This window comes from Balaenoptera acutorostrata, chromosome 11 (assembly GCF_949987535.1).
Source record: "Balaenoptera acutorostrata chromosome 11, mBalAcu1.1, whole genome shotgun sequence".
Classification (NCBI taxonomy): Eukaryota; Metazoa; Chordata; class Mammalia; order Artiodactyla; family Balaenopteridae; genus Balaenoptera; species Balaenoptera acutorostrata.
Genome location: NC_080074.1, coordinates 106,460,294 through 106,486,542, shown reverse-complemented (window position 1 = coordinate 106,486,542; position 26,249 = coordinate 106,460,294). Strand labels below are relative to the sequence as shown.

At 54.0% G+C, this 26,249-nt stretch overlaps 1 protein-coding gene across 2 annotated transcripts; it reads left to right on the top strand.

Annotated features, from left to right (window-relative positions):
* The first annotated feature begins 471 nt into the window (after positions 1-471).
* ADA2 (adenosine deaminase 2) lies at positions 472-24,286 on the top strand. Of its 2 annotated transcripts, none has more exons than XM_007178637.2 (10): positions 472-543; positions 2,972-3,292; positions 4,918-5,143; positions 6,244-6,454; positions 16,436-16,563; positions 17,919-18,009; positions 19,287-19,395; positions 21,628-21,785; positions 22,290-22,492; positions 22,694-24,286. In XM_007178637.2, the coding sequence occupies exons 2-10, from the start codon at positions 2,980-2,982 to the stop codon at positions 22,791-22,793; spliced, it is 1,539 nt and encodes a 512-aa protein (XP_007178699.2). In that variant the 5' UTR covers positions 472-543; positions 2,972-2,979; the 3' UTR covers positions 22,794-24,286. The 2 variants fall into 2 exon arrangements, with proteins under 2 accessions (XP_007178699.2, XP_057412041.1); XM_057556058.1 differs by lacking the exon at positions 472-543 and adding an exon at positions 1,795-1,857.
* Positions 24,287-26,249: the final 1,963 nt, after the last annotated feature.

Here is a 26,249-nt window from a genome sequence, read left to right as displayed (position 1 = left end):
CCCAAACATCTACCTTTTATTATATCTATTTGTTTACCTGCTGTCCAGTGGGCTGGCCCACACTTCACCCTGCATTTTGAGGAGGGGAACACTTCCCAAAGTTCATGAGCAGGTCTGAGTGCCTCCCAGTGGTCCGTGTGGTCCAGAACTATGTTCCGGGTCATACAGGCACAGTGCACAGCGACTCAGACACCCCAGACAAACGAGCATAACCCACCTGCACGCAGACTCACGCACACACACAGACACACGTGTGTATAACCCCCAGAAACGCACAAGCACACACACAGACACACGTGTGTATAACCCCCAGAAACGCACAAGCACACACACAGGCACACGTGTGTGTAACCCCCAGAAACGCACAAGCACACACATCGATGCTCACACACACGTAGAAACATGCGCGCGCGGGCGGCCCCCCCTCCCTGGGCTGCAGGGAAGTGAAACCCCTTGGGGAAGTGAAACGGCCGGGAGCCTGGGCTTCCAACGGGCCACTGGGGGGACAGAGTCCACGGTCGCGGTCTCTGGAGCGGCCTCGAGGTAACTGGGGTCTCCTGGGTGGGGTCCGGGGCCAAGGCGTGTAGGTGGCTGGGGGCACTGGTGACTCACCTGGGCGGAGGCCCTGCCCGCGGGGTGACCCCCCGGGGGTGGGGTGGGGGCAGGGCAGCCCGGGGACATGACTCAGGCTCACAGATGCACAGATCCTTTCTTCTTAGTCTGCAAACAAGATATTTTTGTAGAGCTTTTATGCGCCTTCTTTTTTTTTTTTTTTTTTTAGAAATTTATTTATTTTTTATTTTATTTATTTTTGGCTGCGTTGGGTCTTTGTTGCTGTGCGCAGGCTTCCTCTAGTTGCGGGGAGCGGGGGCTACTCTTCGTTGCGGTGCACGGGCTTCTCATTGCAGTGGCTTCTCTTGTTGTGGAGCACGGGCTCTAGGCACACGGGCTTCAGCAACTACGGCATGCGGTCTCAGCAGTTGTGGCTCGCGGGCTCTAGAGTGCAGGCTCAGTAGCTGTGGCACATGGGCTTAGTTGCTCCACGGCATGTGGGATCTTCCCGGACCAGGGCTCGAACCCATGTCCCTTGCATTGGCAGACGGACCCTTAACCCCTGTGCCACCAGGGAAAGCCCTACGTGCCTTCTTCTAAAAGGGAGGGAGGACGTGAAGCGGCTATGTGGATGGGATGACCCCTTCTCCCGCGCGGCCCAGCTGCTCCTGACCTGCACTGGACACACTTCGGTCTGGCCGGTGGGGAGGAACCCCCGGGTGCTGGGCACACAGTTGCTCTGGGGTCCTTGGAGAGGACAGAGTGGGACGTTTGGGGGTGGTGGCCCTTGTTAAATGTCATGGGGAGAGGGGACAAGGGGCGGGGCCCTTGGTGGAGGATGTTAGGGGGCTAGATGGCTCCGTGATGGGGACGGGGCACATGTCACTGTCCTTCTGCCTGGAGAGTTCAGCTTTGGCAAACACTGTCATCCGAGGAGAGATTTTAGGACCTGATGAAGTGGCAGGGATTCTCCGAAAGCCCAGCTCTCGGATTTGGGGTCCAGCCCTGCCACGCTGCTGTCCCAGTGGATGGCCATCTGGTTCCTTCTGAAAATCTCCCCCTGATGTCCGGTAAAATCATTGAATAAATACCTAGAATAATTGAGAGCCAGCCCTGGAAAGGACCTTGGACAATGTGTCCTGATGATGACCAGACTTTCCATTTTTGTTGTATTGCTGTACCTCTATTTACTTAACATTTTTCTTTAAATTAACTGCTGTAAGTTTTTTATTCCACCTGAACAGGGATGACACGTGTATCACACTTTGAGAACCACTGATGTCATCCAATTCAGCCTTTTTGCAGGTGAGGAAACAGACCCACAGTCATGAAGTGATTTGCCCAAAGTCTCACCAAGACGTGCTAATTTGGGGCTGGGCCTGGGGTCTCCCCATTTACAGTTTTGATTCTTTCTGGTAGAAAGTATCATACCCTCATGAGTGCAGAAACAATTCCTAAATGTGGTACCAGTAGTCAGCCCAGGTCAGGGTCCGCCCGCAGACCCAACCAGGGCAGTTCCTTCCTTCTTCCCTCAAATCCCCGTTCACTGGAGACCTGGGTCAGCTGCTCTCTGGAAGCTCCTAGAATCTTTGATGCTAATATTCTGAAATGTCAGGAACACATGTCTCTGTTGAGTGACCGTGCTGGGTGCTTAGCACGTCTTGCCAACGCGGGGGGGCAGGTCTTCAGTTCTGGGACAATTTCTTATAGTATTTATTTCCTTTTTTTCTCCCACCTATTTTTTCTTTTTCCTTCTGAAATGTCTGTTATTTGGGTGTTGGATTTCCTGAGCCAATATTCTTCTCATTTTCTTCTCTCTTATTTTTGTCCTAATTTCTCAAAGCTTCTCTTCAGTTCCATCTTTTAATATTGCTAGTCAATGTTTTAAATTTCAGCATTCATGTTTTTAATTTCTAAAAACTCGTTTTGTTTATTTTTTACACCGCCCTGTTCCTGTTTTAGGGACACATATCTTTTCTCATCTCTGTAAGGATATTAACTATGTTTCTTCTGGACTTTCTTTCGTTTCCTGTGCTAGTTCCTTCTCTGTGTTATTTTTTAAGTTCCTTTGTTATGTTGGAGCCTTTCTTCATAAGCCTCGTGATCCTCTGCTCTCTGGTTATATTTAAAAGTGAAACACTAAAAATCCGGTTTCGGTGTCTTCCTGTGCATGTGAGCAGGGCTCGCGGAGGACCAGCCCTGGTCTGGGAGGCCTCGTGATGAACTTTTATGTGGGGAAACCCCCCTTGTCTGTACCCAGAGGCCTCTTCTCTGGGTTCTCAGAGAAGGAGAAGCGTCGTGTACATGCTGCCTCCTGGTCATCTGAGTATAGCATGGGAGGAGGGCCATCCAGGTTCAACACTAAAACCTGCAGCTTCCCCCCTTCCCAAGTCTCCAGCAGAGCGATTTCCTCTTCCAGGCGTCCCAATGTCCGCGTCAGGGCGGCCAGCCCTGCCCACCCTGCTGCTAGCCGTGGCCGTGTCTTCTTTCCGCTCGGCCACATCCGGAGACGAAGCACGAAACCGGCTGTTGATGAGAGAGAAGATGATGCGGATCGGGGGGCAGCTGGTGCTGAAGCAGGAGGAGGAGCTGGCCAACCAGAGGCTCGGGGCCCTCAAGGAGGCCGAGATGCAGGAGGCCCTGAGGACGGGGAGTATCCCACCCAGCATGCACTTCTTCCAAGCCAAGAGCCTCATTGAGAAAAGTGCGGTGTTCAACATCCTGAAGAAGATGCCAAAAGGTAGGGGTCTGGAGGGGATGGTTCTGGGGTCCTGGGGACATAGGAGGTACTAAATTGGAGCCGGTGGTTCTTGTTCTGAGTGGAGCCCAGACTCCACTGGGGCCCTGAGCCCTTGTCCTTGCTGGTGGACTGGGGGCGGGGGCTCCACGTGGCTGCCGTCCACCCTGAAACCAAAACCCTGGCTCCGAGGGTACTCGGCCTCAGACAGATGGCAGGGAGGGGGCCTGGATGTCACCGGGCATCCCTGGCAGGGCTGGAAGTCATCCCCCATAAGAACCCTATCCCTCCCTGCATACGTTCTTCTAGCCTTTCCAGGGGCTAAGTTACGGAAGAGGATGCGTCCTGGATAAACACATTTCTAGTACTTCATTGCTACTGTCACCTGGAAAAAAAATGCACAATGTGAGAGCTGGGAGTTCAGTTTTATTTGGGGCAAAATGAGGACTATAGCCCGGGAGACAGCATTTCAGATAGCTCTGAGAAACTGCTCCAAAGAGGTAGGAGGAAGATCAGTATATATGTGATTTGGGTGAAGGGGGAGTATATACAATCCAGCACATATTTTCTGCAGAAGGTTTCTGCTAGTCTCGTGAAGGTTACTGCTAGTCACGAGGAGCAGACGTCACCATGAAGGATCTTAGTGTTTTTGTAAATATGAGGAGATGCAAGAATAGGGCTCATAAAATCAGCTCCTGAAAATATCTATCTGAAGACCTGCTCCGTTAGTTCTTCCCAGAGCACAGAGGGCCTCATTCCTGATCTCCACCCTGAACTCCTTTCAGGGGGCGTTGAAGGTCAGCAGCTGCAGCGGCTCATGATTTAATCCTCGTAAAGGTAGATGGCAAGTGCCAATTTGCAGGTGACGCTACTGTATAAATGCATCGCTGTGAACAGTAGAACAATCATAATCCTGAACACGTAACTTGCATCTGCAAGCTTTCTATACTTTTTTTTTTTAGTGTTATAGAGATTAAAAAATGTAAAAACTGTGAGGTTGGGAAAGCAGCCTCCTTGTTTAGAGAGGGGACATGCCAGAGCTTGCACAGCGGGACACCTGCCAAGGGGCCAGTGTCCAGGCCAGGTGCTCAGACGCAGCAGGAGGGCAGAGGGGGTGAACCCTGAGCCTCGAGTCGGTGTGGGGTCTGAAGGAGGCCAGAAGCTGCAGGGCTCGGCGGGAAGCAGGAGGTGGGCAGGCCGCGTGTGGGGTGACGCGGAACAGGATGGGGGACTCAGGGACCCTGGGCGAACAGGCTGGCGTGGGCGGGCGGGGGCGGCCTTCTCACGCCCCTCACGCCGCGCTGGGCCCGGAGGACTCATCTGGAGGTCAGGCTCCCCATGGGAGCTGGAAGCCAATAGATGGGGCCCAGCCTTCTGATTGCAAACCCGCCTGCGGCCTCTTGGATGAGACCACCCAGGGCTCCTGCTGGTGAGGGACGGGGTCAAGGAGCCGGGAGGCCGGGTGCCCCAGGATGAGGCCACCACAGAGGGAAAGGGCCCCGTGTCCCCAGGAACATGGCCCCATAGAAAGCCGCGCCCCTCTCGTCCGCCTCTGCTGGGCTCTCCGCCCGAGCCCGGGGTCCGGCCCCCGCTGCCCTCTCCTCACCCCCCCGCCCCTCTCCCTGCAGGGGCTGCCTTACACGTCCACGACTTCAGCATCGCCAACACGGACTGGCTGGTGAGAAACGTCACCTACAGGCCCCACTGCTATTTCTGCCTCACCCCGAGGGGGACCCCGCAGTTCAGATTTGCTCGCTCGACTCCCCCCACCCTGAACACAACAGAATGTCCCCAGTGGGTTTTGCTGGAGAAGTTTCGAAAGGGGCTGCCGAACATCACCGAGTTTGACCACAGGTGGGTGGTAGCTCAGGAAGAACCCGTGTTGCACCTGCGCAGGTGGGGTTGGCGTGTGCGGTGTCCCCGTGGGACAGACTCTTCTAGAAACACCTGGCGTTAAAAAAGTCAGGAGGCTTTTTCTCTTAACTTTATGGGATCTTTTGCTTCACCAAGGTATTCAACACCTATCCCATCCGCAGCAAGTTCCTGGTCCGATTTGACCAGCGACACAGCTGCTGCACCGAACGGGACTTGCCTGGACCCTCAGTAAGGCCGGAGACAAGGGGATTCCCAGCTCCCGGAGCCAAGAGGGCCCAGGAGGGATGAAACAGCCTGAAAACATGATGGGGCAGCTTCCTAACAGACTTGTATACAAATATTACAATAGCTATTCTAATCGTAGAACCATCTACGGAGGGCTTTCTTGAGGTATTTCCTTGATGAGTAAGAAAATGCAGCTCAGCCTGCATTTTAAGGAGGTTGCCCAAGACCACACAGCTGGTAAACGGCTAATCAGGGAAGTAACCTGTGTCCTGTACTGCCAAGTCCACAATTATTTCCATCGGACCTCGGGCTTGAGTTTGCTGGGGCTGCCACAATGGAATACCACAGACGGGGTGGCTTAAAGAATACAAATGTATTTTCTCCCAGTTCTGGAAGCTGGAAGTCCAAGATCAAGGTGTGGGCAGGTTTCTCCAAGCCCTCTCTCCTGGGCTGGCAGACGGCCGCCTTCTCACTGTACGTGCGACCCTGGGGTCTTGGACACCAGCCCTACTGGGTCAGGGCTCCACCCTTATGACCTCATTTAACCTTAATTACCTTCTGAAAGTCCTCATCTCCAAACACAGTCACATTGGGAATTAGGGTTTCAGCATATGAATTTTGGGGACACAATTCAGTGCATAGCACCCTCCAAGGAGAGCTTGGTCTGAGATGTCCGTTCAGTGGGGTCGGCCTGGCTAAGAGGCCAAGGGGGACAGCAGAGCCTGGCTGGTGGGAGCATCCTGCCAGGTGTCTCCCAGGGCAGGGGGCCTCCATCAGGGAGCCTGGGCAGGAGTCCTACAGGCCGGAGGTGACAGCCTGCAGCAAGCCTCTGCCCACCCTTTGTATCCTGACAGCCTGCTGAGGAATTTCACTCTGATGACCGAGAACCCCCAGGCGACTTATGCAAACCAAGACGTGGTCTGGGCCAAGTTTGAGACCATCTTCTTCGCGATCGCGGGCCTCGTGAGCTACGCCCCGGTATTCCGAGACTACATCTCCCAGGGCCTGGAGGAGTTCTACCAGGACAATGTGCTCTACCTGGAGCTCAGAGCCATGCTGTACCCGGTGAGTCCGTCTCTGCTCTCCTCTGCTCAGGCTGGACTCTCTGCTCTCACCCTGTAGGGCTTCACGGGCTCCCCACCCTAGTGCTGCACAGGACCGAGGGCCGGCTTCACCCCTAAGGGGCCTGGTGCCTTTCCGGGGGCCATGTGAGCAAGAAGCCCTGGGCTGGCCCTGCAAAACTGGGCACGTGCCCCTCACTGCCCGTCACCTCCCTTCCCTCGTGATCCCCACGGCCCAGCTCCCCCCAGACTCACGGGGCCTGCTGATGCCTGGGCACCTGCCCTGGACTCTGGGCAGTGCCTCGTGCCCAGACCATCCTTGACCGTCTCCTTTCCTATCAAAATGTGCTACTGTGAGTCCCACAGGACGATGCCCTTGGTGCAAGGCCCGCTGAGCCTTTCATCTGGTAAATGGGTCTAGTTGCAGGTAGAGTGGGGTCTGGTGAGTTCCTGGGGGCCCTCTCTGTGGAGCACGGGGTCTTCTATGGGCAACAGAGACATTTGATTTGACTTTGAGGAAGGAAGGTCAAAGAGAAAGAAAAGGAAAAGATCGGGAAGAGTCCAGAAGTATCCCAAAGTGTCAAAATATTAACAAATCACTCAGTAGGACCTTGCATGTTGGCCAGAAGCAAAGGGTGATGGGGTCTCAGGTACCCGAGACGGGCCAACCTCAGCTTTGCAGACCTGAGCTGGGGGAGGCAGCGGGGTGGCTCGGGCTCCAGGCCGGGGGAGGCGTCCCATGAGGAGCCCGGGCGGGTCAAGTGCTGCCGAGAGAGGACCCTTCCAGTGGGTATGGAAGAGGACTTTCCTGAGGACTTTTGGGGGGACGTGGGGATTGGGGGGTTGAGGGAGTAGCCAAGGTGCTGGAAGGCTCTTCCAGTACCTTTAGGAGGCTCACAAGAGTGCGTGCATTGCGCTGTAGGGGAGCACACTCGCCCCCAAAATGTCACTTTGGCATGTGGATTATTTCGAGCTGAAACAGTCAAGGCCCAAAAGACTCAGGAAGAGCCTTTGACCTTCCCCCTAAGCGCCTAAAAGCACCTAGAGGGCCTGTTCTCAGCGTAGAGCCACAACCAGAGTCTCTGCAGAGAGTATGGCCGGTGTGGTGGGGGGACTCCTCAGGGCCTGGACACCAGAGTCCACTCTGTCCCATTGTCCCTGCTGGCCCAGCAAACATGTGTTTACCAAACACTTGCTTTTTATCACCCTGTGAATTGCCTTCCTCCCCTTTGAAGTCCCAAACCCCTACCCCCAACATCCTCTTTTGTCTTGAGCTGAAGATGGTATTTAAGGTGAGGGCTTCAGCCATTTGGGTGAGTGGCTCAGTCTTCCTGGGTCTCTCCCACGTAGAGCTGTTATTAAACTTTTGCTGGATTTTCTCCTGTTAATCTGTCTCATGTCAGTTTAATTCTCAGACCAGCCAGAACCTCGAAGGGTAGATGGAAATGTCTCCCCCTACACCCCGACAGTTGGCCAGTTGGCCTAGGCAGCTGGATTCAACTTTACTGGCTGGACACCCCTGGCCCCAGGCTCCTGCATCTCAGAGATCCTGGCAGAAGGTGAGAATCTTTATCCTGTCAGTCTCCTGGATCTCTGCCTGCAGGGGCTTTTGGAAACAGGAGTGGTAAGAGTCCTTTTTCTCTTTTCTAAAATCAGATTAGCAGGAGAAAATGTTTGTGGAGCTAGTTCTTGGGCCTTAGGGCCTCTGGGTCAGTGAATTTGGAAGAGAGCTCTGGGCTTGTGAATCCTTTTCCTCCCAGAGATGGTCGCTGTTTTTCTGTGTTTCTGTCTTTTGTGTCATAAGGAGGAAAACCATTGGTCTGATTGGTTTTACTTTTTTCTTGTTCTACGTCTTGAGAGTTTGGCCTCAGCACCAGTGAGAAAACTCGCTCTGGTCCTGCCGTCCGGAAGGCGCAGGCACCAGGGCATTTGGTGGCCAGTCGGATAGACTGGGATTCCTAGCTGTCACCTCTGGTCGGAAGCACAGGCCACAGCTGGGATTGCGACCAGCGTCCCTGTCCGACTGTGCCAGCTGCTGGGGGTTTGTCACAAGGGGTCTCTGACCACAAGGGGCCTCTGTCATCTCAACCTTCACGGCCGCCTTTGCTTCCTTAGACCATCCTTGGGAGCGAACTTTCTGGAGCTTGTGAGGCTGTGTCCTTTGCACTCTCCTGCGACACCTCTTTTGTTCATGGTTAAGCCACGGAAAGCCTTATGGTGTGAGTTGGTATTAAGATCCTACAGTCAATGGCCAGAGGATGGATACTTTGAACTGGAAAAACTTCTAAATTGGTAAATTTTTTAGAGACCTCTCCTTGTAAACACCTGTTTTATTGGTACCAATGTTAAGACCAAAAGGTTACCTTAACTCAAACGAACAAAATGGTTTGGGAAGCCGTATGGAATTCAGGGTCCTAGCTTCGCCTCATGGGTCTTACAGATGCTAATAAAAAAGGTCCATTAATTAACAAGGGAGTGAGAAGAAGGGTGAAGTCAGGACTCTTTCCAACAAGGTAGACATTTGTAAAGGGTTATTAAGGGGAGAGTCACAGGACTGGTCCCAGCAGTGTGGGAATCTATAGATGGTTATTAAGAAATGGGATGAATACAATGGACATTGATGGGATTAAAACAAAGGTTTTGATAACAGCACTACCTAAGGCTGGGTGGGCCAAAGGGACCCCCCCGCCAGCGCCCCACCCCCCCAATATGAAAGGGCCTCAAACAAGTCTTCTCTCTTTTCCCCAGTTTGGAGAAATTTAAAGGCCAGGATGCAGAGGTGACACCTAATAAGCCGACCTGCAATCGCAAGGGCAACAGTCAGGCTGATTGACCAAGTTAAAGATTGACAGGAGGGTCTGGGTCCCTGGGCTGGACTCCGCACTGGGGACCCAAGGCCTCTGACAAAGCGGGGTGGAGGGAACTTCCCCTAACCCCTCGATGCGGGAGCCCCAGGAGCTGTGGCACCAAAACCGCTCGTGGAGCCGAGCTGGGGTGTGAGGGTGGACGAGGTTTATAAAGCTTGGAATGTTTGAGGAGTGTTTGAGGGAACGGATGTGATGTCCAGCTGAGAGCACTTCCCCGACAGTATCCAAACTGGTCTGTCCATTCATCCAAATTATGGAGTGTGCCAAGACCTTGCCACACTCCATAATTTGGACTGACTTCAAGGGTGGCACTATTTTGGTTTTGTTACCATATTCCGTGGTCTTTATTGGCTCAGAAATTTTACTGTTTGTACACCCAGAAGTAAAAGAGCTCCAGAGGACTGACACACATTGACCAAAGTCATAAGAGACAGGTGTATCCACAAGAAAGTCAGAATGCAGTTTTCAGAGAAAATTATCAATCAGACCAGTCACGTATGCTTCCCTGTCAGTAGATTCTCTCTTGAAGACAAATTATTTTTTTAATTGAAATATAATTGATTTACAATGTTGTGCCAGTCTCTGCTGTACAGCAAAGTGACTCTGTTTTACACATATATACATTCTTTTTTTTTTTTTTTTTTTTTTGAGTATAACTGCTTTGCGATGTTGTGTTAGTTTCTGCCGCAGAGTGAAGTGCATCAGCCATACACATACACGCATCCCCTCCCTCTTGGACCTCCCCCCTACCATCCCACCCAACTAGGCCATCACAGAGCACCAAGCTGAGCTCCCTGTGCTAAGCAAGTTCCCTTTAGCTATCTGTTTTACACATGGTAGTGTATTTATGTACATTCTTTTTTTAATACTCTTTTCCATTATGGTTTATCCCAGGAGACTGGATATACTTCCCTGTGCTATACAGTAGGACCTTGTTGTCTATCCATTCTAAATGTAATAGTTTGCATCTCCCAGTCCAACCCCAAACTCCCCGTCCATCCCTCTCCCCGCCCCCACCATGGCAACCACAGGTCTGCTCTCTACGTCTGTGAGTCTGTTTCTGTTTTGTAGGTAGGTTCATTTGTGTCCTGTTTTAGATTCCACAGATAAGTGATATCATACGGTACTTGTCTTTCTCTTTCTGACTTACTTCACTTAGTATGATCATCTCTAGTTGCATCCATGTTGCTGCAAATGGCATTATTTCGTTCTTTTTATGACTCATATTCCATTGTATATATGTACCACATCTTTATCCATTCATCTGTTGATGGACATTTAGGTTATTTCCATGCTTTGGCTATTGTGAATAGTGCTGCTATGACCATAGGGGTGCATGTATCTTTTTGAATTATAGTTTTGTCCGGGTGTATGCCCAGGAGTGGGATTGCTGGATCATATGGTAGTTCTATTTTTAGTTTTCTGAGGAACCTCCATACTGTTCTCCATAGTAGCTGCACCAACATACATTCCCACCAACAGTGCAGGAGGTTTCCCTTTTCTCCACGCCCTCTCCAGCATTTGTTATTTGTAGACTTTTTAATATGACCATTCTAACTGGTGTGAAGTGGTTCCTCGTAGTTTTGATTTGCATTTCTCTAATAATTAGTGATGTTGAGCATCTCTTCATGTGCCTACTGGCCATCTGTATGTCTTCTTTGGAGAAATGTCTATTAAGATCTGCCCATTTTTCGATTGGGTTGTTTGTTTTTTTGTTGTTGAGCTGCATGAGCTGTTTGTATACTTTGGAGATTAAGCCTTTGTCAGTTGCATCGTTTGCAAATATTTTCTCCCATTCCATAGGTTGTCTTTTTGGGTTTTTTATGGTTTCCTTTGCTGTGCAAAAGCTTGTTAAGTTTGACTAGGTCCCATTTGTCTATTTTTGTTTTTATTTCTATTGCCTTGGGTTGAAGGCAAATCTTAACTTCTCCTGAAGCCAAACTATCTGATATTTTTGCGTTCGGAGTCTAATTTTTAAATCCTGGGTGGGATCCCTAAACTGACTCTGTTGCCCTAGTTTGACTTGAAGAGTCGAGGGACCCTGTCGTGGAGGCTGCTCCAGCCCTGAGAACCCGTCCTTCCCGTCCTGAGTCAGGGCCCCCTTTCCCCCGCTTCCAGGTCTCCACTCTCCTGTGCATCCTGGATGACCCCCTTTTCCTGGGATATGTTCACACCTCCTCGAGGTCGGCCCAGGTGAGGGTGTGCATCTCCACCGGGAGCTGGTGATTGTTTGCCGGTTTAACGCTGAGCACAGACCTGCATACCTATTTCTGATTCTTGGGAAGTGGGAGTGGGCCTGACCTTGGCCCCCAGGAGAGACTTCGTCAGCCTTGTGAGCAGAGTCAATAAGTCCTGGGTACAAACGATCCTTTCAAAAGAAAAGAGAGGGTCCAGTCCCCCTTCTACTAAGAGAAGAATTTCAGAAAGAGATGAGCTGGCCCTGGACTAGCCCACGTAGGGTGGAGGACGGTGCATCTCCCACAGCCCTTAGTCCCCTGTTTGGCCTGAAATCCCTTCCTTCGCCCAGCCTGGGCCCCGCCCCCTAAGCCCATCCTCCTCTGGAGTCTGGTTTAAGCCCTGCCTCCACCACCACCCCCACCTTCTTGGGACTGGCTTCCTCTCCTTGAATCCCTGTTTATTCCCAGCACCTGTGTGTATGTCAGCCCTGGTTTCCCAGCTAGAGAAATGAGTGTGAGTCATTTCAGACCCGGCAGAGTCCTCCAGAGGCTCCAGGGGTGATCATCACGCTTAGGGGTGGTAGGTGTACATGGGACTAATTTGGAGGTGCTCTTTGGACCCCGACCTCCCAGGGTCCCAAATCTTGGGTCTTGGGTTGGGCTAGGAAGCTGCCAAGTTAACTAGCCAAACACCCCTGTCCCCCGCGCCCCGTGGTTCCAATGCAGATGATCTGACCCAGGCCACACTTTAAGACCCTTTCAAAGCACTTTATCTGCATCGTCTCCTTTGAGCCTCACAACCTGCACTTTGCAGATGTGGAAACTGAGGCTCGGAAAGGTCAAAGAGCCTGACCCAGGCCATGTGGGCAGTAAGTAGGGACGGGACAGGGGCCGGGGTGCTGGGCTTTGAGAAGCCCTGTGGGGCTACACGCATCTCAAAAGGAGCTCCCCGATGGGCTTCCGGCCTGGGGGCGTCGCTTCCTGTGGGCACATCCTGGCAGCTGTCGCAGAGTGGGGAGTGGGAGGGAGGCCTTGGGCTCCTTAGGGGGAAGGGGAGAGGAGGGAGAGGGGTGTGGAGAGAGGGCCTGAGCCCCTGGGGAGGTATTTGGGGAAGCTGCAAGGAATTGGACCTTGCTTCTTCTCCCCCTCCCCCCTCCCCACGCCCCTTGGGGACACTTGGCTCTGGGGTCTGCGCTGGGGACCTGCCCAGCTAGCCTCTCTCCCCACCCACTCCGGCACCCAGCCAGGATTCCTTGAAGGTGGAGGGCGGCTGGGATTTGGGCTGGGGTGGAGACTGAGGGGGATGGGATTTGCTGTTTGCTCTGGTCTGACCCTGGAACAAAGGGCCCTTGCAGTCCTGAGTCTTTGCCTAATGCCCCCTTAGCCAGAGTAGGGGAGCCATCAACACATTAACAACTAAAAACGTCTGCCCTGGAATTCTTTTCTGAGCCCCCTGCCTCCCCCTCCTTGCCTGTGGGGCTAATTCAGGGCCTGGGATGATGTTGATGGACTATCCCACTGCCCAGCCTCCTATTGTGTCACTAATGCTCCATCACAAAGGCCACTCACCCGTAGCAACAGTTGCTAGGCGGGTCTGATCTCCTGGGCCCCATCCCCGCCCCCTCGGCCGGAATCGGAGACTCGGACTGGGTCGGGCCAGCCGTCGGAGAGGAGCTCCCAGGGGATTATGCGCAGGAGCTAGCCCAGCTGGCATTTGCCCGTGGGCGGTCTTGGGGGGGGGGGACACGTCGGGGGCCGAGGGAGCTCAGGATGGTCGTTCGCGGACGGCTTCTTGGATGCTGTCGCTTGTGTAACCAGCGGTCCTAGCGCTCCCCCTACCCACTCCCAGGGTTTTGTCCTGGATTCTTAGCAGAGTCCTTCATTAGGAACTCCACCTGGCTTTTTGCTCCGGTGACCCGTGTTTCACGTCATTGGTGTTGCTCTGCAGAATCCTGACGGCCTCACTTTCCTACTACGTTACGCTGTGACTGTGCTCTTAACAAGGCTGTGAAACCAACAAAAACGGTAGATCTTCAGCCTAGAGGTACATTATACATGAGAATCACCTGGGCGAGTTTAAAAAACCAGGTTCTACCCCCAGAGAATCTGATTTCATTAATCCGGGGTGGGATCCAGGCATTTTCTCCTCACCTGGTGGTTGGAGACTTTGAGACAGCGCCCCTCCACCACGGTGCTGCCGACCCCCAGCCCCCCACTCCAGCCAGGGACCCTCAGAATCCTCATCTGTAAAATGAGACCTACCTAACGTGCGGTTTTGAGGATTAAATGAGATTGATGGAAAGCTCTTGGCATATGCCTGGCACGTAGTAGAAGCTCAGTTAATGCTTTTTAAGTGAGTCAGGCTCTAGAAGTGAAAGCTGAACAACTAGAGCTTCTGAGTCCTAGTTTCCGGTCTGACACAAACTAATTGTGTGACCTTAAGCAACACTGCCCCCAAATTTCCTTTCTGTTCCTTCAGCTTAAAATTCTTTAATTCCATAATATCATAGACAACAGGAATTTGTAATCTTATACTAGTTTAAGAAAGTAGTAGGTAGTTTGAATAACTTCCCCACAAATTTACACTGCCTCAAGTAAACTGTAAGATTTGAGATCATCTAAATTGAGTCCAATGTGTTTTTAATCCAAGGGGGCTTATTATAGGGACATAGCCGCTTTTGTACCACTGAGCCTTAGATGAATGACAGACCCCTTCTTGTACTTACAGGTTGTTACATTCTTAGATGGTAACTCATCTTCCTAGGACAGCTGCAGATCTGAGTTGTTTTTCTGCATCTGGTGATAGGTTGCTAATAAAAACACTGTGTTACTAGTTATTTCTTTTTTTTTATTTTATTGGAGTATAGTTGCTTTACAACGTTGTGTTAGTTTCTGCTGCACAACGAAGTGAATCAGCTATAGGTATACACATATCCCCTCCCTCTTGGACCTCCCTCCCACCCACCCCCATCTAGGTCCCCACAGAGCACCAAGCTAAGCTCCCTGTGCTATACAGCCGGTGCCCATTAGCTATTTCTTTTACACGTGGTGGTGTATGTATGTCAAACCTAATCTCCCAGTTCATCCCACCCCCCCTTCCCCCACTGTGTCCACACATCCGTTCTCTCTGTCTGCATCTCTATTCCTGCCCTGCAAATAGGTTCATCTGTACCGTTTTTCTAGATTCCACATATATGTGTTAATATACGATATTAGTTTTTCTCCTTCTGACTTAACTTCACTCTGTATGACAGACTCTAGGTCCATCCACGTCTTTACAAATGACCCAGTTTTGTTCCTTTTCATGGCTGAGTAATATTCCATTGTATATATGTACCACATCTTCTTTATTCATTCATCTGTCGATGGACATTTAGGTTGCTTCCATGTCCTGGCTATTGTAAATAGAGCTGCAGTGAACATTGGTGTGCATGTATCTTTTCGAATTGTGGTTTTCTCAGGGTATATGCCCAGTTGTGGGAGTGCTGTGTTATTATGGAGAACAATATGGAGGTTCTTTAAAAAACTAAAAATAGGGACTTCCCTGGTGGCACAGTGGTTAAGAATCCGCCTGCCAATGCAGGGGACATGGGTTCGAGCCCTGGTCTGGGAAGATCCCACATGCCACGGAGCAACTAAGCCCATGCACTACCAACTACCAAGCCTGCGCTCTAGAGCCCGCGAGCCACAACTACTGGACCCGTGTGCCACAACTACTGAAGTCCGTGTGCCTAGAACCCGTGCTCCTCAACAAGAGAAGCCACCACAACGAGAAGCCTGCACACCACAACGAAGAGTAGCCCCTGCTCGCTGCAACTAAAGAAAGCTGGTGCACAGCAACGAAGACCCAACACAGCCAAAAGTAAATAAATAAATAAATAAATAAATTTATTTAAAAAATAAAATAAACTGACAAAAGCCACATTAACAGGAGAAAAGGCATAGAAATTTTATTTGATGTTAACATTTAAGTTTTACGTGCATGGAGACCTTCATAGAACAGAAGTGAAGACCCAAAGAAGTGGGTAGACCAGGTTCTTACATACTACAGTATTTTAACAAATGGTGAGAAATTGTGGAAAAGCAATAAGACAAAGGAAAAGAGGTTTGGGCTTCCAGGTGCAGTAAATTGTGGGGAGGTAAGTGTATGGGGGAACTAATAGAAGACAGGGGTTATTTTAGTCAGGTTTGCCTGTTCAGATCCAGCTTGGAGCCCAGTTTCTGTCTCCAGTGATAAGGGCTGTTCTCCTGGAATGGGAGCTGGAAGGGGGCGCCTTCACAGACAGAAATATATGTCCTGCTCTGAGGCAGAAAGGAGGGCACAGAGCTCTGTCTGCTTTTGTGCTTCTTAATTGCCTTCAGCTCAAAATAATCCTTATGTAAAAGTGGGATATTTGGGGGTAGCACATTCTGATATCCTTCAGGACCCCCAGAGATGGACAAGCAAAAAGCCTGCTCTTCCCCACTGCATTTTTTCTTTTGTCTCACCTACTGTGCACCCCTGGCTCTCCCAACTCTGCCCCTGACCATTTCACTCTTGGTGTCCCTAGTGGCTTGGCCACCTCAGGGGTCCCCCGCCTCGGGGTGGGAGAGTGGGGAGATTAAGTGGGTCCTTGGAACACCCTTTCTGGCTTGTGTCCTGTCCTCAGCTGGCCTGTTCCTCATTGGCTGCACAAATGCTTACTGAGCACCGACCATCTGCCAGGCACTGTTCTAGGTGCCGGGACCCAGCCCTGAACAAGAGGCAGACATCCCAGCCTCGTGGCACCAAAGCGCGTTATCCCATTCGGGGCTGGGACTTCTGATCAACCTCAGAGGCTGTCAAAGGCACTGAACAGGGAAATCAGAGTCCAACCTGGTTTTGGAGATTGTTGGCAGTTGGGACTGGAGATCTGCTCTGCTCACCTCTGACATCTGGTCGGGACCATGCTTCCCTCGCAGGTGTATGAACTGAACGGGACGGTCTACAGCCCAGAGTGGTCGGTGAGGTTGTATGAAGAAGTGGCTCGTAATTTTGCAAAAGAGCATCCTGGGTTTATTGGAATCAAACTCATTTATTCGGATCACAGGTGAGAGCGAGCACAGCTAAGGCTAAAGGAGCTAGGAGGAGACGGGGGTGGGGGGGGAGGAGAAAGGGGTGAGGAGGGGCTGGGAGGCTGGGGCCAGAGACCCCCGGGGAATCCACGTGCCGTAGCGGGAGTGCAGAATCCACTCTGAAATCACGACCAGGCTGGAATGAAGAACTGTGGCAACTTACCAGATCATTCCAGGCTGTGACCCACACCGGCCTGGGTCATCAGTTACGGGTTTAGTGTTTTTGCCTGAATGTTTTTTGTTTCAATCTGCGGCCGGGTTCTGCCTCATGGCGGCCACGACTGTGTGGAGACCTCTGGGAGCTGCAAAGAAAGACTCACCCTTGCCCCAAGCAAGAGAAGGAAGCCTGCAGAGGAATTCTCCGGATTTTACCGAGGAAGGGTCTCCCTTTTGTCAAAAAGCAGCCAGTCTGGACAGTCGGTGCCGTGTCCAGCTGGAGGGTTTGGGGAGGGCAGACCCCGCCTGCTCAGCCCCCGCCGGGGGAGGTGGAGGGGAAGTCAGACCTCCCTGGAGCCCCCTCCCCTCCTGGTGAGACTTGGGGCCGCCGGAGCTGGTGGGCTAGGGTGGAGCTGGCAGTGGTGGACGGTGGAGGCTCCCGGGGGCCGGTGGCAGGAGCGCGGCTGCACGGCGTCCCCTTGGCGCTTGGGACGGAGGCAGCTGCTCCCGGTGCGGAGGAGGGACGGGCAGGTGTGGGGCTCACAGAGCCAGGGATGGAACAGATGGCCGATGCCTCGGCCCCATCATGGACTTGCGCCTTTTCTCTTTGTGCTTCCGTGGTGTCGCTCCCGCCTTTTCCCTGCCCTGGGCTGGAAGGGAGAGACGTGCGGGGGAGAAGAGGCAGTTTGGTCGTGTGGTTTCTGCAGTGCCCGGGCCTCACTGACGGAACCAGGGCCCAGGCCCAGCTGCCCTGGCAAGGGCTGGGTGGCCTGTGGTGGTCCACAGGTGCCCAGGGAGCAGTGCGCTGGGCACAGCCAGGACCATCCTCTCAGGGATGCGGGGCGAGTTTCGGGCATGGCCGCTTTGCTTCAGCCAAATGCAGACAAATAAAACTGCATTATTTGTTTTGACCCTGTGGGTCCCCGTCCCCACTGGCTTTCCAGAGCCCACGCTCTCTGTGGACCCCGCCGGAGTCCTTGAAAGGGTGGATTTGGGCAGAATTTCTCCGTGATGTGGCACTTGGGGGGCACAACAGCCTGGATGGGGCGGGGTCGCGTGGGAAGGGCGGCTGGGTGCCCTGGACGAGGCCAGACCGGCCGTGAGGGGCGCTCACTTCACCCACCCACTGGCCCCGAGGAACCTGTGCCCGTGCTTCTCTCTATCTCTCCCACAGGTCCAAAGATGCGTCCGCCATCACGAAATCCATCCAGACAGCCATGGAACTTCGAGCCAAGTTCCCCGGGATGGTGGTGGGGTTTGACCTGGTAATGGGCCCAGCCCAAAGCCCTCCGGGAAGAGCTGGGCGCCGGCACCACTGAGACCCTCCCTTGGGGCCTGGGGGGTGGGGTGGGGAAGGGAGAGCAGAAAAGTTCAGAAAAAGGCTAGAAAGGGAAGCTCCAGAACAAGGAAGGGACGGGATGAGGGGCTGCCCCCCACTCCCCGGTCTCTGCCCTGCTCTGGCCTCAATGCCCACGACACATCGCTCTTCAAGCTGCAGCCCAGGGCTGGGGTGTCTGGAAGGAGACGTGGGGCTGGGCCTGGGCGCACCGTCCAGGATCCAAGAGCGGCCCCGCCCCCTTCGCCCCAGCTGCTTCCAAAGCTGCACATACCTGGGTGGTGTCACCCCCTCACCCCCCGCCCCAAATAACAGCCAGGCCACGCTGCCAGGTGACAACTACTTAATCTCATTAAGAAGCTAAATTAATGCACCCCTGACCCCCTCTTCCAGAATCTGCACATTTTACTCGAGACTGTGCTGCAGCTCTTACTTTCAGCCCCACCAGGGCCCGAGGAGCAGATCTCAAGGAATTGTTTTCTTTGGACCAGGGTGTCCTCCTGGGGTCCTTGGGGGCTGCTCAAGGGATCCGGCCTCTCCATCCCCTTTTCCCCTCTGTGCGCGGCGCCTCCCGACCAGTCCCTACAGGACTCAGGTGCACCCGTCCTCGAGGGAAGTCGGGCTGGTGTTGTTCAAAGGGTCGGCTCCCGAGCCCCACGTTTCCTGGGGTCTGCCGGTCCTGCTGCGCTGGACACCCAGCTTGTGTTATCACAAGAGTGCCAGCGCCCCTCCCCGCTTTCTCTCCCAAGGCTCTCTCACTCCCGCCCCTGGGGGTGGGCCTTCGTTTGAAGAGCCGGACTTTGGTGCAATTGCTGTCGGGTTAATTACAGCTGAGGGACTCTGCTGGGAGCTGCCAGGCCCCGGGACCCCAGGGGGCGAAGGCCAGAGTCCTCCGGACCCTGCTCTAGGGCTCAGGCTCTCCCGCCCTCTCTGTCTCTGTCTCTGTGTCTCTCTGAGTCTCTCTCTCCCCCAACAAGGAGCTCGGGCTGGAGCGCAGGGCTGGGAAGGCCGTGTGCAGGACACCACGCAAAGGCTGGGAGGGTCGAGGTACAGCCTCTGAATAAAGGGGGAGTTGTTTCGGGGCAACGGCGCTCTCCGGTCCTGCTACTGGTCCCTCTCAAAAGGCTGTGTGCCTGAGGCCTCAGCCGTGCTGGCAGGTACAGGGCTGCAGGGCACACCAGCAAGGTCCCCCGCTCTGTCCTGCAGGTGGGGCGAGAGGACACGGGCCACTCCCTGTATGACTACAAGGAGGTTTTGATGATTCCAGCCTCGCGGGGTATTAAGCTGCCTTACTTCTTCCACGCCGGAGAGACAGGTGAGCCTATGACCCTGTCGGGGATGGGGGGGGGGGGTGATGGGCAGGGGCCCTGGCCACCTCCGAGGGCACGGACGGGACACCGGGAAGTGGACTGACAGCCCCAAGGCGTCTCGCGGCACCTGTCCCTTTCACGCGCATCATCACATCTGTCCTGACAGCAACGCCCGGAGAAGGAGGCACGGTGATGCTGGGGCAGCTGCCCTTCACATACATTATTCATAGCTCTCCCCCGGTCCTGCCAGGAGGGCGCTTTACCCCCATTTACAGGTGAGGAGCCCAAGGCTCCAGCCAGACACGGAAACTGGTCCACGGTGAGGAGCTGGGAACCTTTCTGATGATCTCCTTTTTATAAGGCATGAACTGTGCTTTCGAGGTCGACTCACCTGCGAAGTGGCACACCGGGAGGTGGTGGCAGAGGGACCACCAGACCAGCTCCACACCTGGGAGGCACTGTCCACACCCGCCAGGCTGAAGGGGGGACCCCACCCCACTCAGGCAGCCTGGCCGCCCTTGTTTCTGAAATGCCATCCGCCCAGCCATGTCTCTGCTCCTCAAAGCTCAGCTCACGGGCTCACTGGTCATTGCTCAGCCTCCAGAATTTCCAGACCTTAAAACATGCCAACCCTCAGCAGAAGCAGCACCAGGTCACAGCTGCGACATCAGATCCCAGGGAAGATCTGGGGGGCTTAGACCTGCTGCATCCCTACTGGCACCCCTCAGAGCACCTTAGGCTCCTGCCACCCGAGAAGACCTAGGAGACAAGGGCAGAGCCGTGGGAGCTGGGATTTCGTAGCCAGGCTTAAACCTTGGTGTCTCACATCGTCTCTCAGAGGAAGGCTCCCGTGCACTAATCTCTTTTTAATTTATTTATTTATTTAGGCTGCCCCGGGTCTTAGTTGTGGCATGCGAGCTCTTAGTTGAGGCATGTGGACTCTTAGTTTTGCCATGCGGCACGCGGGATCTAGCTCCCTGACCAGGGATCGTGGAGTCTTAACCACTGGACCACTAGGGAAGTCCTGCCAGGGAAGTCGTGCGTTAATCTCTTTTTCCTGACGTTATTTTCAAGTCCACTTAGATCCAAGCTGTTCTAGGAGATTTAAAGAATTGTTTGTGGGGATGGGGAAGTGGAGGTGGGTCAGGGGGTGTGTGTAGGGGGGGCGTTAGCCTTGAAGACCGCGTGGTTGGGTTGGGAAAATCATACTCACCTCTGTGAAATCATCTCAGTTCCAAGACGCATGGTCCTACGAGAGGATTTTGCCAGGACTTGGGTATTTAATACCTTTATTTAAAAAGAAAAAAATCTTTGAAAAGAAGTGTTAGTTAGGAAACTAGTGAAAATCCACCTGAAGCACATGCCCTCACCAGCAATGGGAATACTTGGGTTTCATTCCCAGCAGAAAAGTGGAGTTTTCACATTTCACGTGTGAGTCAGTCAGGACGCTTTTGGCATCCAGGCATGGGGCTCTCACCACCTGGGTCTCACAATTAGGTCTTCTGTGATCTCCCGCAATAAGCAACCTCTGCTTTCTTTCTGGGTCCGGGATTTCATCCCACTTGGTCACAGATAGTGAAGTCACATCCAGGCGTGACCAAAGAGGAGCTCTTTCCTCCAGGGCACCTCCCACCTGCAGGAGTCCTCACTCACACCCTCCCATCCCAGGCTGGCAGAGTCAGAACTGCCATTCTCACCTCCAGCGAGGCCCTGCCAGTGGGAAGTTGCCTCGGGGTGGCTGGTTCCTGCTGGCTGTTGCCATCCTGCCACGGGTTGTCCCAAGAGTTCCGTTAAAGATAGAAATTAAAGTACGTACAAATCATTATAGTGACCGAGTCTGCAGCACATTGTTGTAGAGATCCTACACATAAAATTCCCAGAAAACAGCTCTGGAAACAAACATAAAATGTAAAGAAAGAATATGGATGGTGGGTCAGGTAGACCAAGGCTTGAAACCCAGTTTTGCTGCTTCCTACCTGAGGACCTTCCTTGAGTTTATAAAGCCTGTGTGGGTTTCAACTTCCTCAACTGTTACATACGTACATACATACATATGTACCTATAGGCAGGCCGTACCTCTCTTCGGCATTGTCATAAGGAAAAGGTGTGCATGTGTGCGCTTTTGTGTTAATGTTCATTTCTCTTCCTTTTCCTGCTTGGGGAGTCTGGGCCCTTCACCTGCATATGGTCTGTGGGTCCCATCCATCCTACTGAAGACCCACCTCCTTTATTCCTAGACTGGCAGGGTACTTCCGCAGACAGAAACGTTCTGGATGCCCTGTTACTGAACTCGACCAGGATTGGCCATGGGTTTGCTTTGAGCAAACACCCGGCCGTCTGGGCTGAGGCTTGGAAGAAGGACATCCCCATCGAAGTCTGTCCCATCTCCAACCAGGTACGCGGGCTCCCTGGGGCCAGTGGAGGGCACTCTCCTCCCCCAGCCACGACCAACCTTTCTCCTGCGTAATCTCTCCGTAACTCCCTTGGTTTCTCTGTCCCTCCACTCTCTCACTCCCGTTCGTGAAGTTATGTAGGAATGGACTTTGCCTAAAGCATTCATAGTAATGCGGGTCCCCAGTGGGGCGGGATTGTGGTTGAAGCTGTGGACAAAGCTAAAGTGGCCCGGGACGGACACGCAAGGGGGTAGTGTGGGGTCCCACTGCCGCGCAGCTGCTTGGGGCTTCGTGCTTAGGACAGCTGCTGCGAGCAGGACCAAGAGAGACCAGATGTTTGTAGAGAAAACGAGGAATCGCGGGAGGACTGGCTCTTCCTGCGTCAGGACCGCCCAGAGTCCCGACGCTCGGAACAGTGGCGGGGATGGCAAGGCCCGATTATACTCGTGGCCTCACCTTCCTCGTGACGGCGCTTCATGGATGCACGGTTGCCTCTGACTGGGCAGGTTCTGAAGCTGGTGTCTGACCTGAGAAACCACCCTGCAGCCGTGCTGATGGCCACTGGGTACCCCATGGTCATCAGCTCTGATGACCCTGCTACTTTTGGAGCCAAAGGCTTGTCCTATGATTTCTACGAGGCCTTCATGGGCATCGGGGGGATGACGGCCGACCTGAGGACCCTCAAACAGCTGGCCATGAACTCCATCAGGTGAGTGTACGTGTTCTCCTCTTTGGTCACCGCCTGTGTTGACCGCTCCGAGGTTTGGGCGGAGGCCCGAAGGTTTCCGTGTGCTTTCCGCATCGTCTCTTATCCTGTGACTGCTCTCGGGCTGGGGACATGGTGCCCTGCCAGCATCCGAGGTCCCCTCCCGCCCCTCCCCAGGCTGACCCGGGCGCCCCTCCCCCGCAGGTACAGCACCCTGTCGGAGACGGAGAAGAAGTTTGCCATGGCAACCTGGGAGGAGAGGTGGCAGAAGTTTGTGGTTGAGCTGGCAAGGGGCCCCAAGTGAGGAGACGGCCGTCTGTCACCCGCTGCCTCTGCTTCCCTCCGCCCCGGCCTCACCTTCTCTCAGCCGGTCTGGAACCCAGGGAAGTCACCTCCGTCTCTTTACCAGAACGACCTGCGAAGGTCACCCTCAGCCTCCACCTTGCCCAGTCTCTCAGAGCCCTCATCAGTGGACCCCACTCACCTCGTGGAATGTCCTCCCTCGGCCTTGGTGACACAACCCGTCCGGGTTCCTGCTTCCCTCCGGCCGCAGCTCCCGGGCCCCCGTCCCCAAGCTCCTCTCGGCCTGATCTCGGGTGGGCGTCCCTCAGCTCAGCCCTGCGCTTTTGCCTCGGCTTCTTTCCTCCCCTTTCCGCACTCTTCTCCTGGGTGGTCTCGTCCACTCCTTCCCTTTAGAAACCACGTACTTGTTGCTGATTCCCAAACCTGTTGATGATTCCCAAACCTGGGATACACTCGATGGCCCCCAGGAGCCTCGGAGACCAGCTCCGAGCAACGCTTCCCTCCCAGCCGTCTCGGTGGCTGGCGTCTCCGTCCACGCGGCGCAGCGGTGGTCAGAGGAGTCCGTGCTGCTCCTGGTCGCCCCCCCTCCCCTCCACCACTGCTGCCTGGCCTCCAGCCGCTGTATCCACTCTGGCCCGACTCCCAACAGTCCCTAGCTGCTCTCCCCCTTCTCTTTGCCCTTTCCAGCTCCTTCTCCCCGGAGCAATGACTGTTTAAAGTTAAATTAGGGGCTTCCCTGGTGGCACAGTGGTTGAGAATCTGCCTGCCAATGCAGGGGACACAGGTTCGAGCTCTGGTCTGGGGAGATCCCACATGCCGCAGAGCAACTAGGCCCGTGAGCCACAACTACTGAGCCTGCGCTCTAGGCCCTGTGAGTCACAACTACTGAGCCCGTGAGTCACAACTACTGAGGCCCGCGCGCCTAGAGCCCGTGCTCCACAGCAAGAGAAGCCACCGCAATGAGAAGCCCACGCACTGCAACGAAGAGTAGCCCCCTCTCGCCGCAACTAGAGAAAGCCCGTGCACAGCAATGAAGACCCAACACAGCCAAAAATAAATAAAATAAATAAACAAATTTATTTTTTAAAAAAAAGTTAAATTAAACCAGGGTCCTCCACTGTGACAAGTCTGTGCACTTAGGAAACTCCTGTCCTCACCGGGCACGTAGCATCCTGTGACCCGGGGCCCCTCCCACTCCATCCCGCCCCGCACGGGACTCCAGCCTCGGTGTCCCGAGCTCTGCCCGCCCCAGGGCCCCCCTGGATCTCTCTGCCGGGAATGCTCCCTCTCCCACTTGTGTCTGACTCTTGTCACCCTCGGGCTCCGTTTCATGTCCTTGTTTCAGAAAGGCTTCTCCCTCGGGGCACCTTGCTCTTCCCTCCCACCCCACCGTGATGTGTAATGACCATGTATTCAGTTCTGCGGGGCCGCCCTCCCCCACGCCGTCCTCTCCCCGTGGACAGGCACGAATGACCGGTTCACGTCCACCGTGAGCCCGGAGCCCAGCCCGTGCCCCTCGCCCAGTCAGCCCCCAATAAACATTGTGTTGCAAGAACGGACGTGCCCCGTTCGTGCTGAGCTGAGGTCGGATCCCGGCTCCCAGCCTGGTCTCTGGGAGAAGCCGGACCCCTTGAGGTCTGGCTTCGTGTAGATGCATCTATCAGCCGAAATTAAGTCAGCTTGCTAGATTATAAATATTATTTTCACATACATAATATATGCTACTTTAAATAGCAGTCATCCTAAAATAATGTAACCTTCTTTGTTCTTTCTTCTGTGTCCCGAAGCGCGTACATCAAAGGTGTGGGATCTGGGATCACGGTGGGGACAGGGAGCGATTTCAGATGGGCTTTGCCCTGAGAAGCATCTGTAGCTCCCAATTCTCACCGCCGATGGTGCGGCTGGGGCAGAGTGCTGGGTTCCACGGTGTCCAGGCTTTTTAGCCAATAGCCTCTTTCTCTTCCTCCTTCAGGGTGGTCAGGATCCAACCTTCCAAAGGGCCTTTCCTTGGGGACTGTCCGGAGACCGTATGTTAGGAGATGAGGTCTGCCCAGTCCAGCCAGACCTCCCAGAGGGGAAGGGGTGGGAGGACTGGAAGTTTTAGAGTCACAGAACATCAGAGCGGGGAGAGGCCTAAAGATCATTTTATCTACCTTCTCTGAGTGACAGAGGACTAAACTGGGGCCCAGAGAGGGTCAGTAACTCTCCCAGGTCACACAGCAGGTGATAGCAGTTTCCTGAGTCTTGCCTCAGTGCTCACCCTACAATACGGGGCTGTTTTCTCTCCTGTCAGGGGCCCATCACCCTGGCGGGCCTGGGTCAGTTCTCTGAGGGTGGAGTTCGCACTGCTCAACCCCTAACCCACCCAAGACAGCCGCTTCACCCCTGTTCTGGCTCCATGAGGCCAGGACGCATCAGCCCTCGGGGGACAGGCTGACCCCTCCCGCGACCCCTGGCTTCCCTTGGCCTCGGCTTCCTGTGGCCCCGGAGGAACGGATTCTTGCCCAGAGCCTTAGTCCAGGGTCCTCCGCCCCTCCGCCCCCGGGAACCATCGTTTGGTGGGAAGTGCCCGGAGGAAAGAGTCGGAAAGCAAAGGCGATGCTTGCGACCCGCACCTTCGGCACCTGCGGCACCTGTGGCGGCGGCACCGGCGGCGGGCGGCGCGCTGCTGACCCCTGGTGGCCGCAAACGGTAGCGCAGGTGCCGCCGCTCGCTCCCGGCGCCCTTTCCGGCTCCGACCCGCAGGGGCAGGTGCGCTCGCTTTGAAAACACATCGGCTGGAATTCCACTTCCTCCTTCCCACGGTGACCAGACCTGGGGTCCGTTCCCCCGGCTCCGGCCGTCTCACTTGCACAACCTGCCTCCCCTGCTTTGCTTTTGCGCCCCACCTCCTCCGGGAGAAAGGCCCGCTCCTGCCATGGGCGTCCTGCCCTCTGGCCCCATTTAGAGCTCGTAGCGGGACGGGAGGGCAGGGCCATCGAAGTATTTAAATTTTGTTAGAGTAAAATAAGAAGTTCGAATAGGTATGGAATCACATTTCAAAAATCAAAAAAACATGAAAAGGGATACGTTGAAAAATTTATACCCACCTCTACTCACCACACCTCTTTCCCACCCCACCTGTTTTTCCCACGTTTATTAGTTTCTTGTGTTTCTTTGTGCAAAATAAACAAATGCACATGTAAACTCTCAGTTTCCTCCTTCTGTGATGAAAGGCACACGTTGCCCACTGTCCTGAGCTTTGCTTTTAGTTGAGGGTCTTTCCCCACCCTCTGTCTCACTGTTTCTCAGTGGGGACACACCAGAGCTTAATAAACAAGGCCCAGATAGCTGACACCTGGATTGTTTTCAAATATCTGTAATTATAAACTCTTGGGAATTCCCTGGTGGTCCGAGTGGTTAGGACTCCACACTTCCACTGCAGGGGGCACGGATTCAATCCCTGGTTGGGGAACTA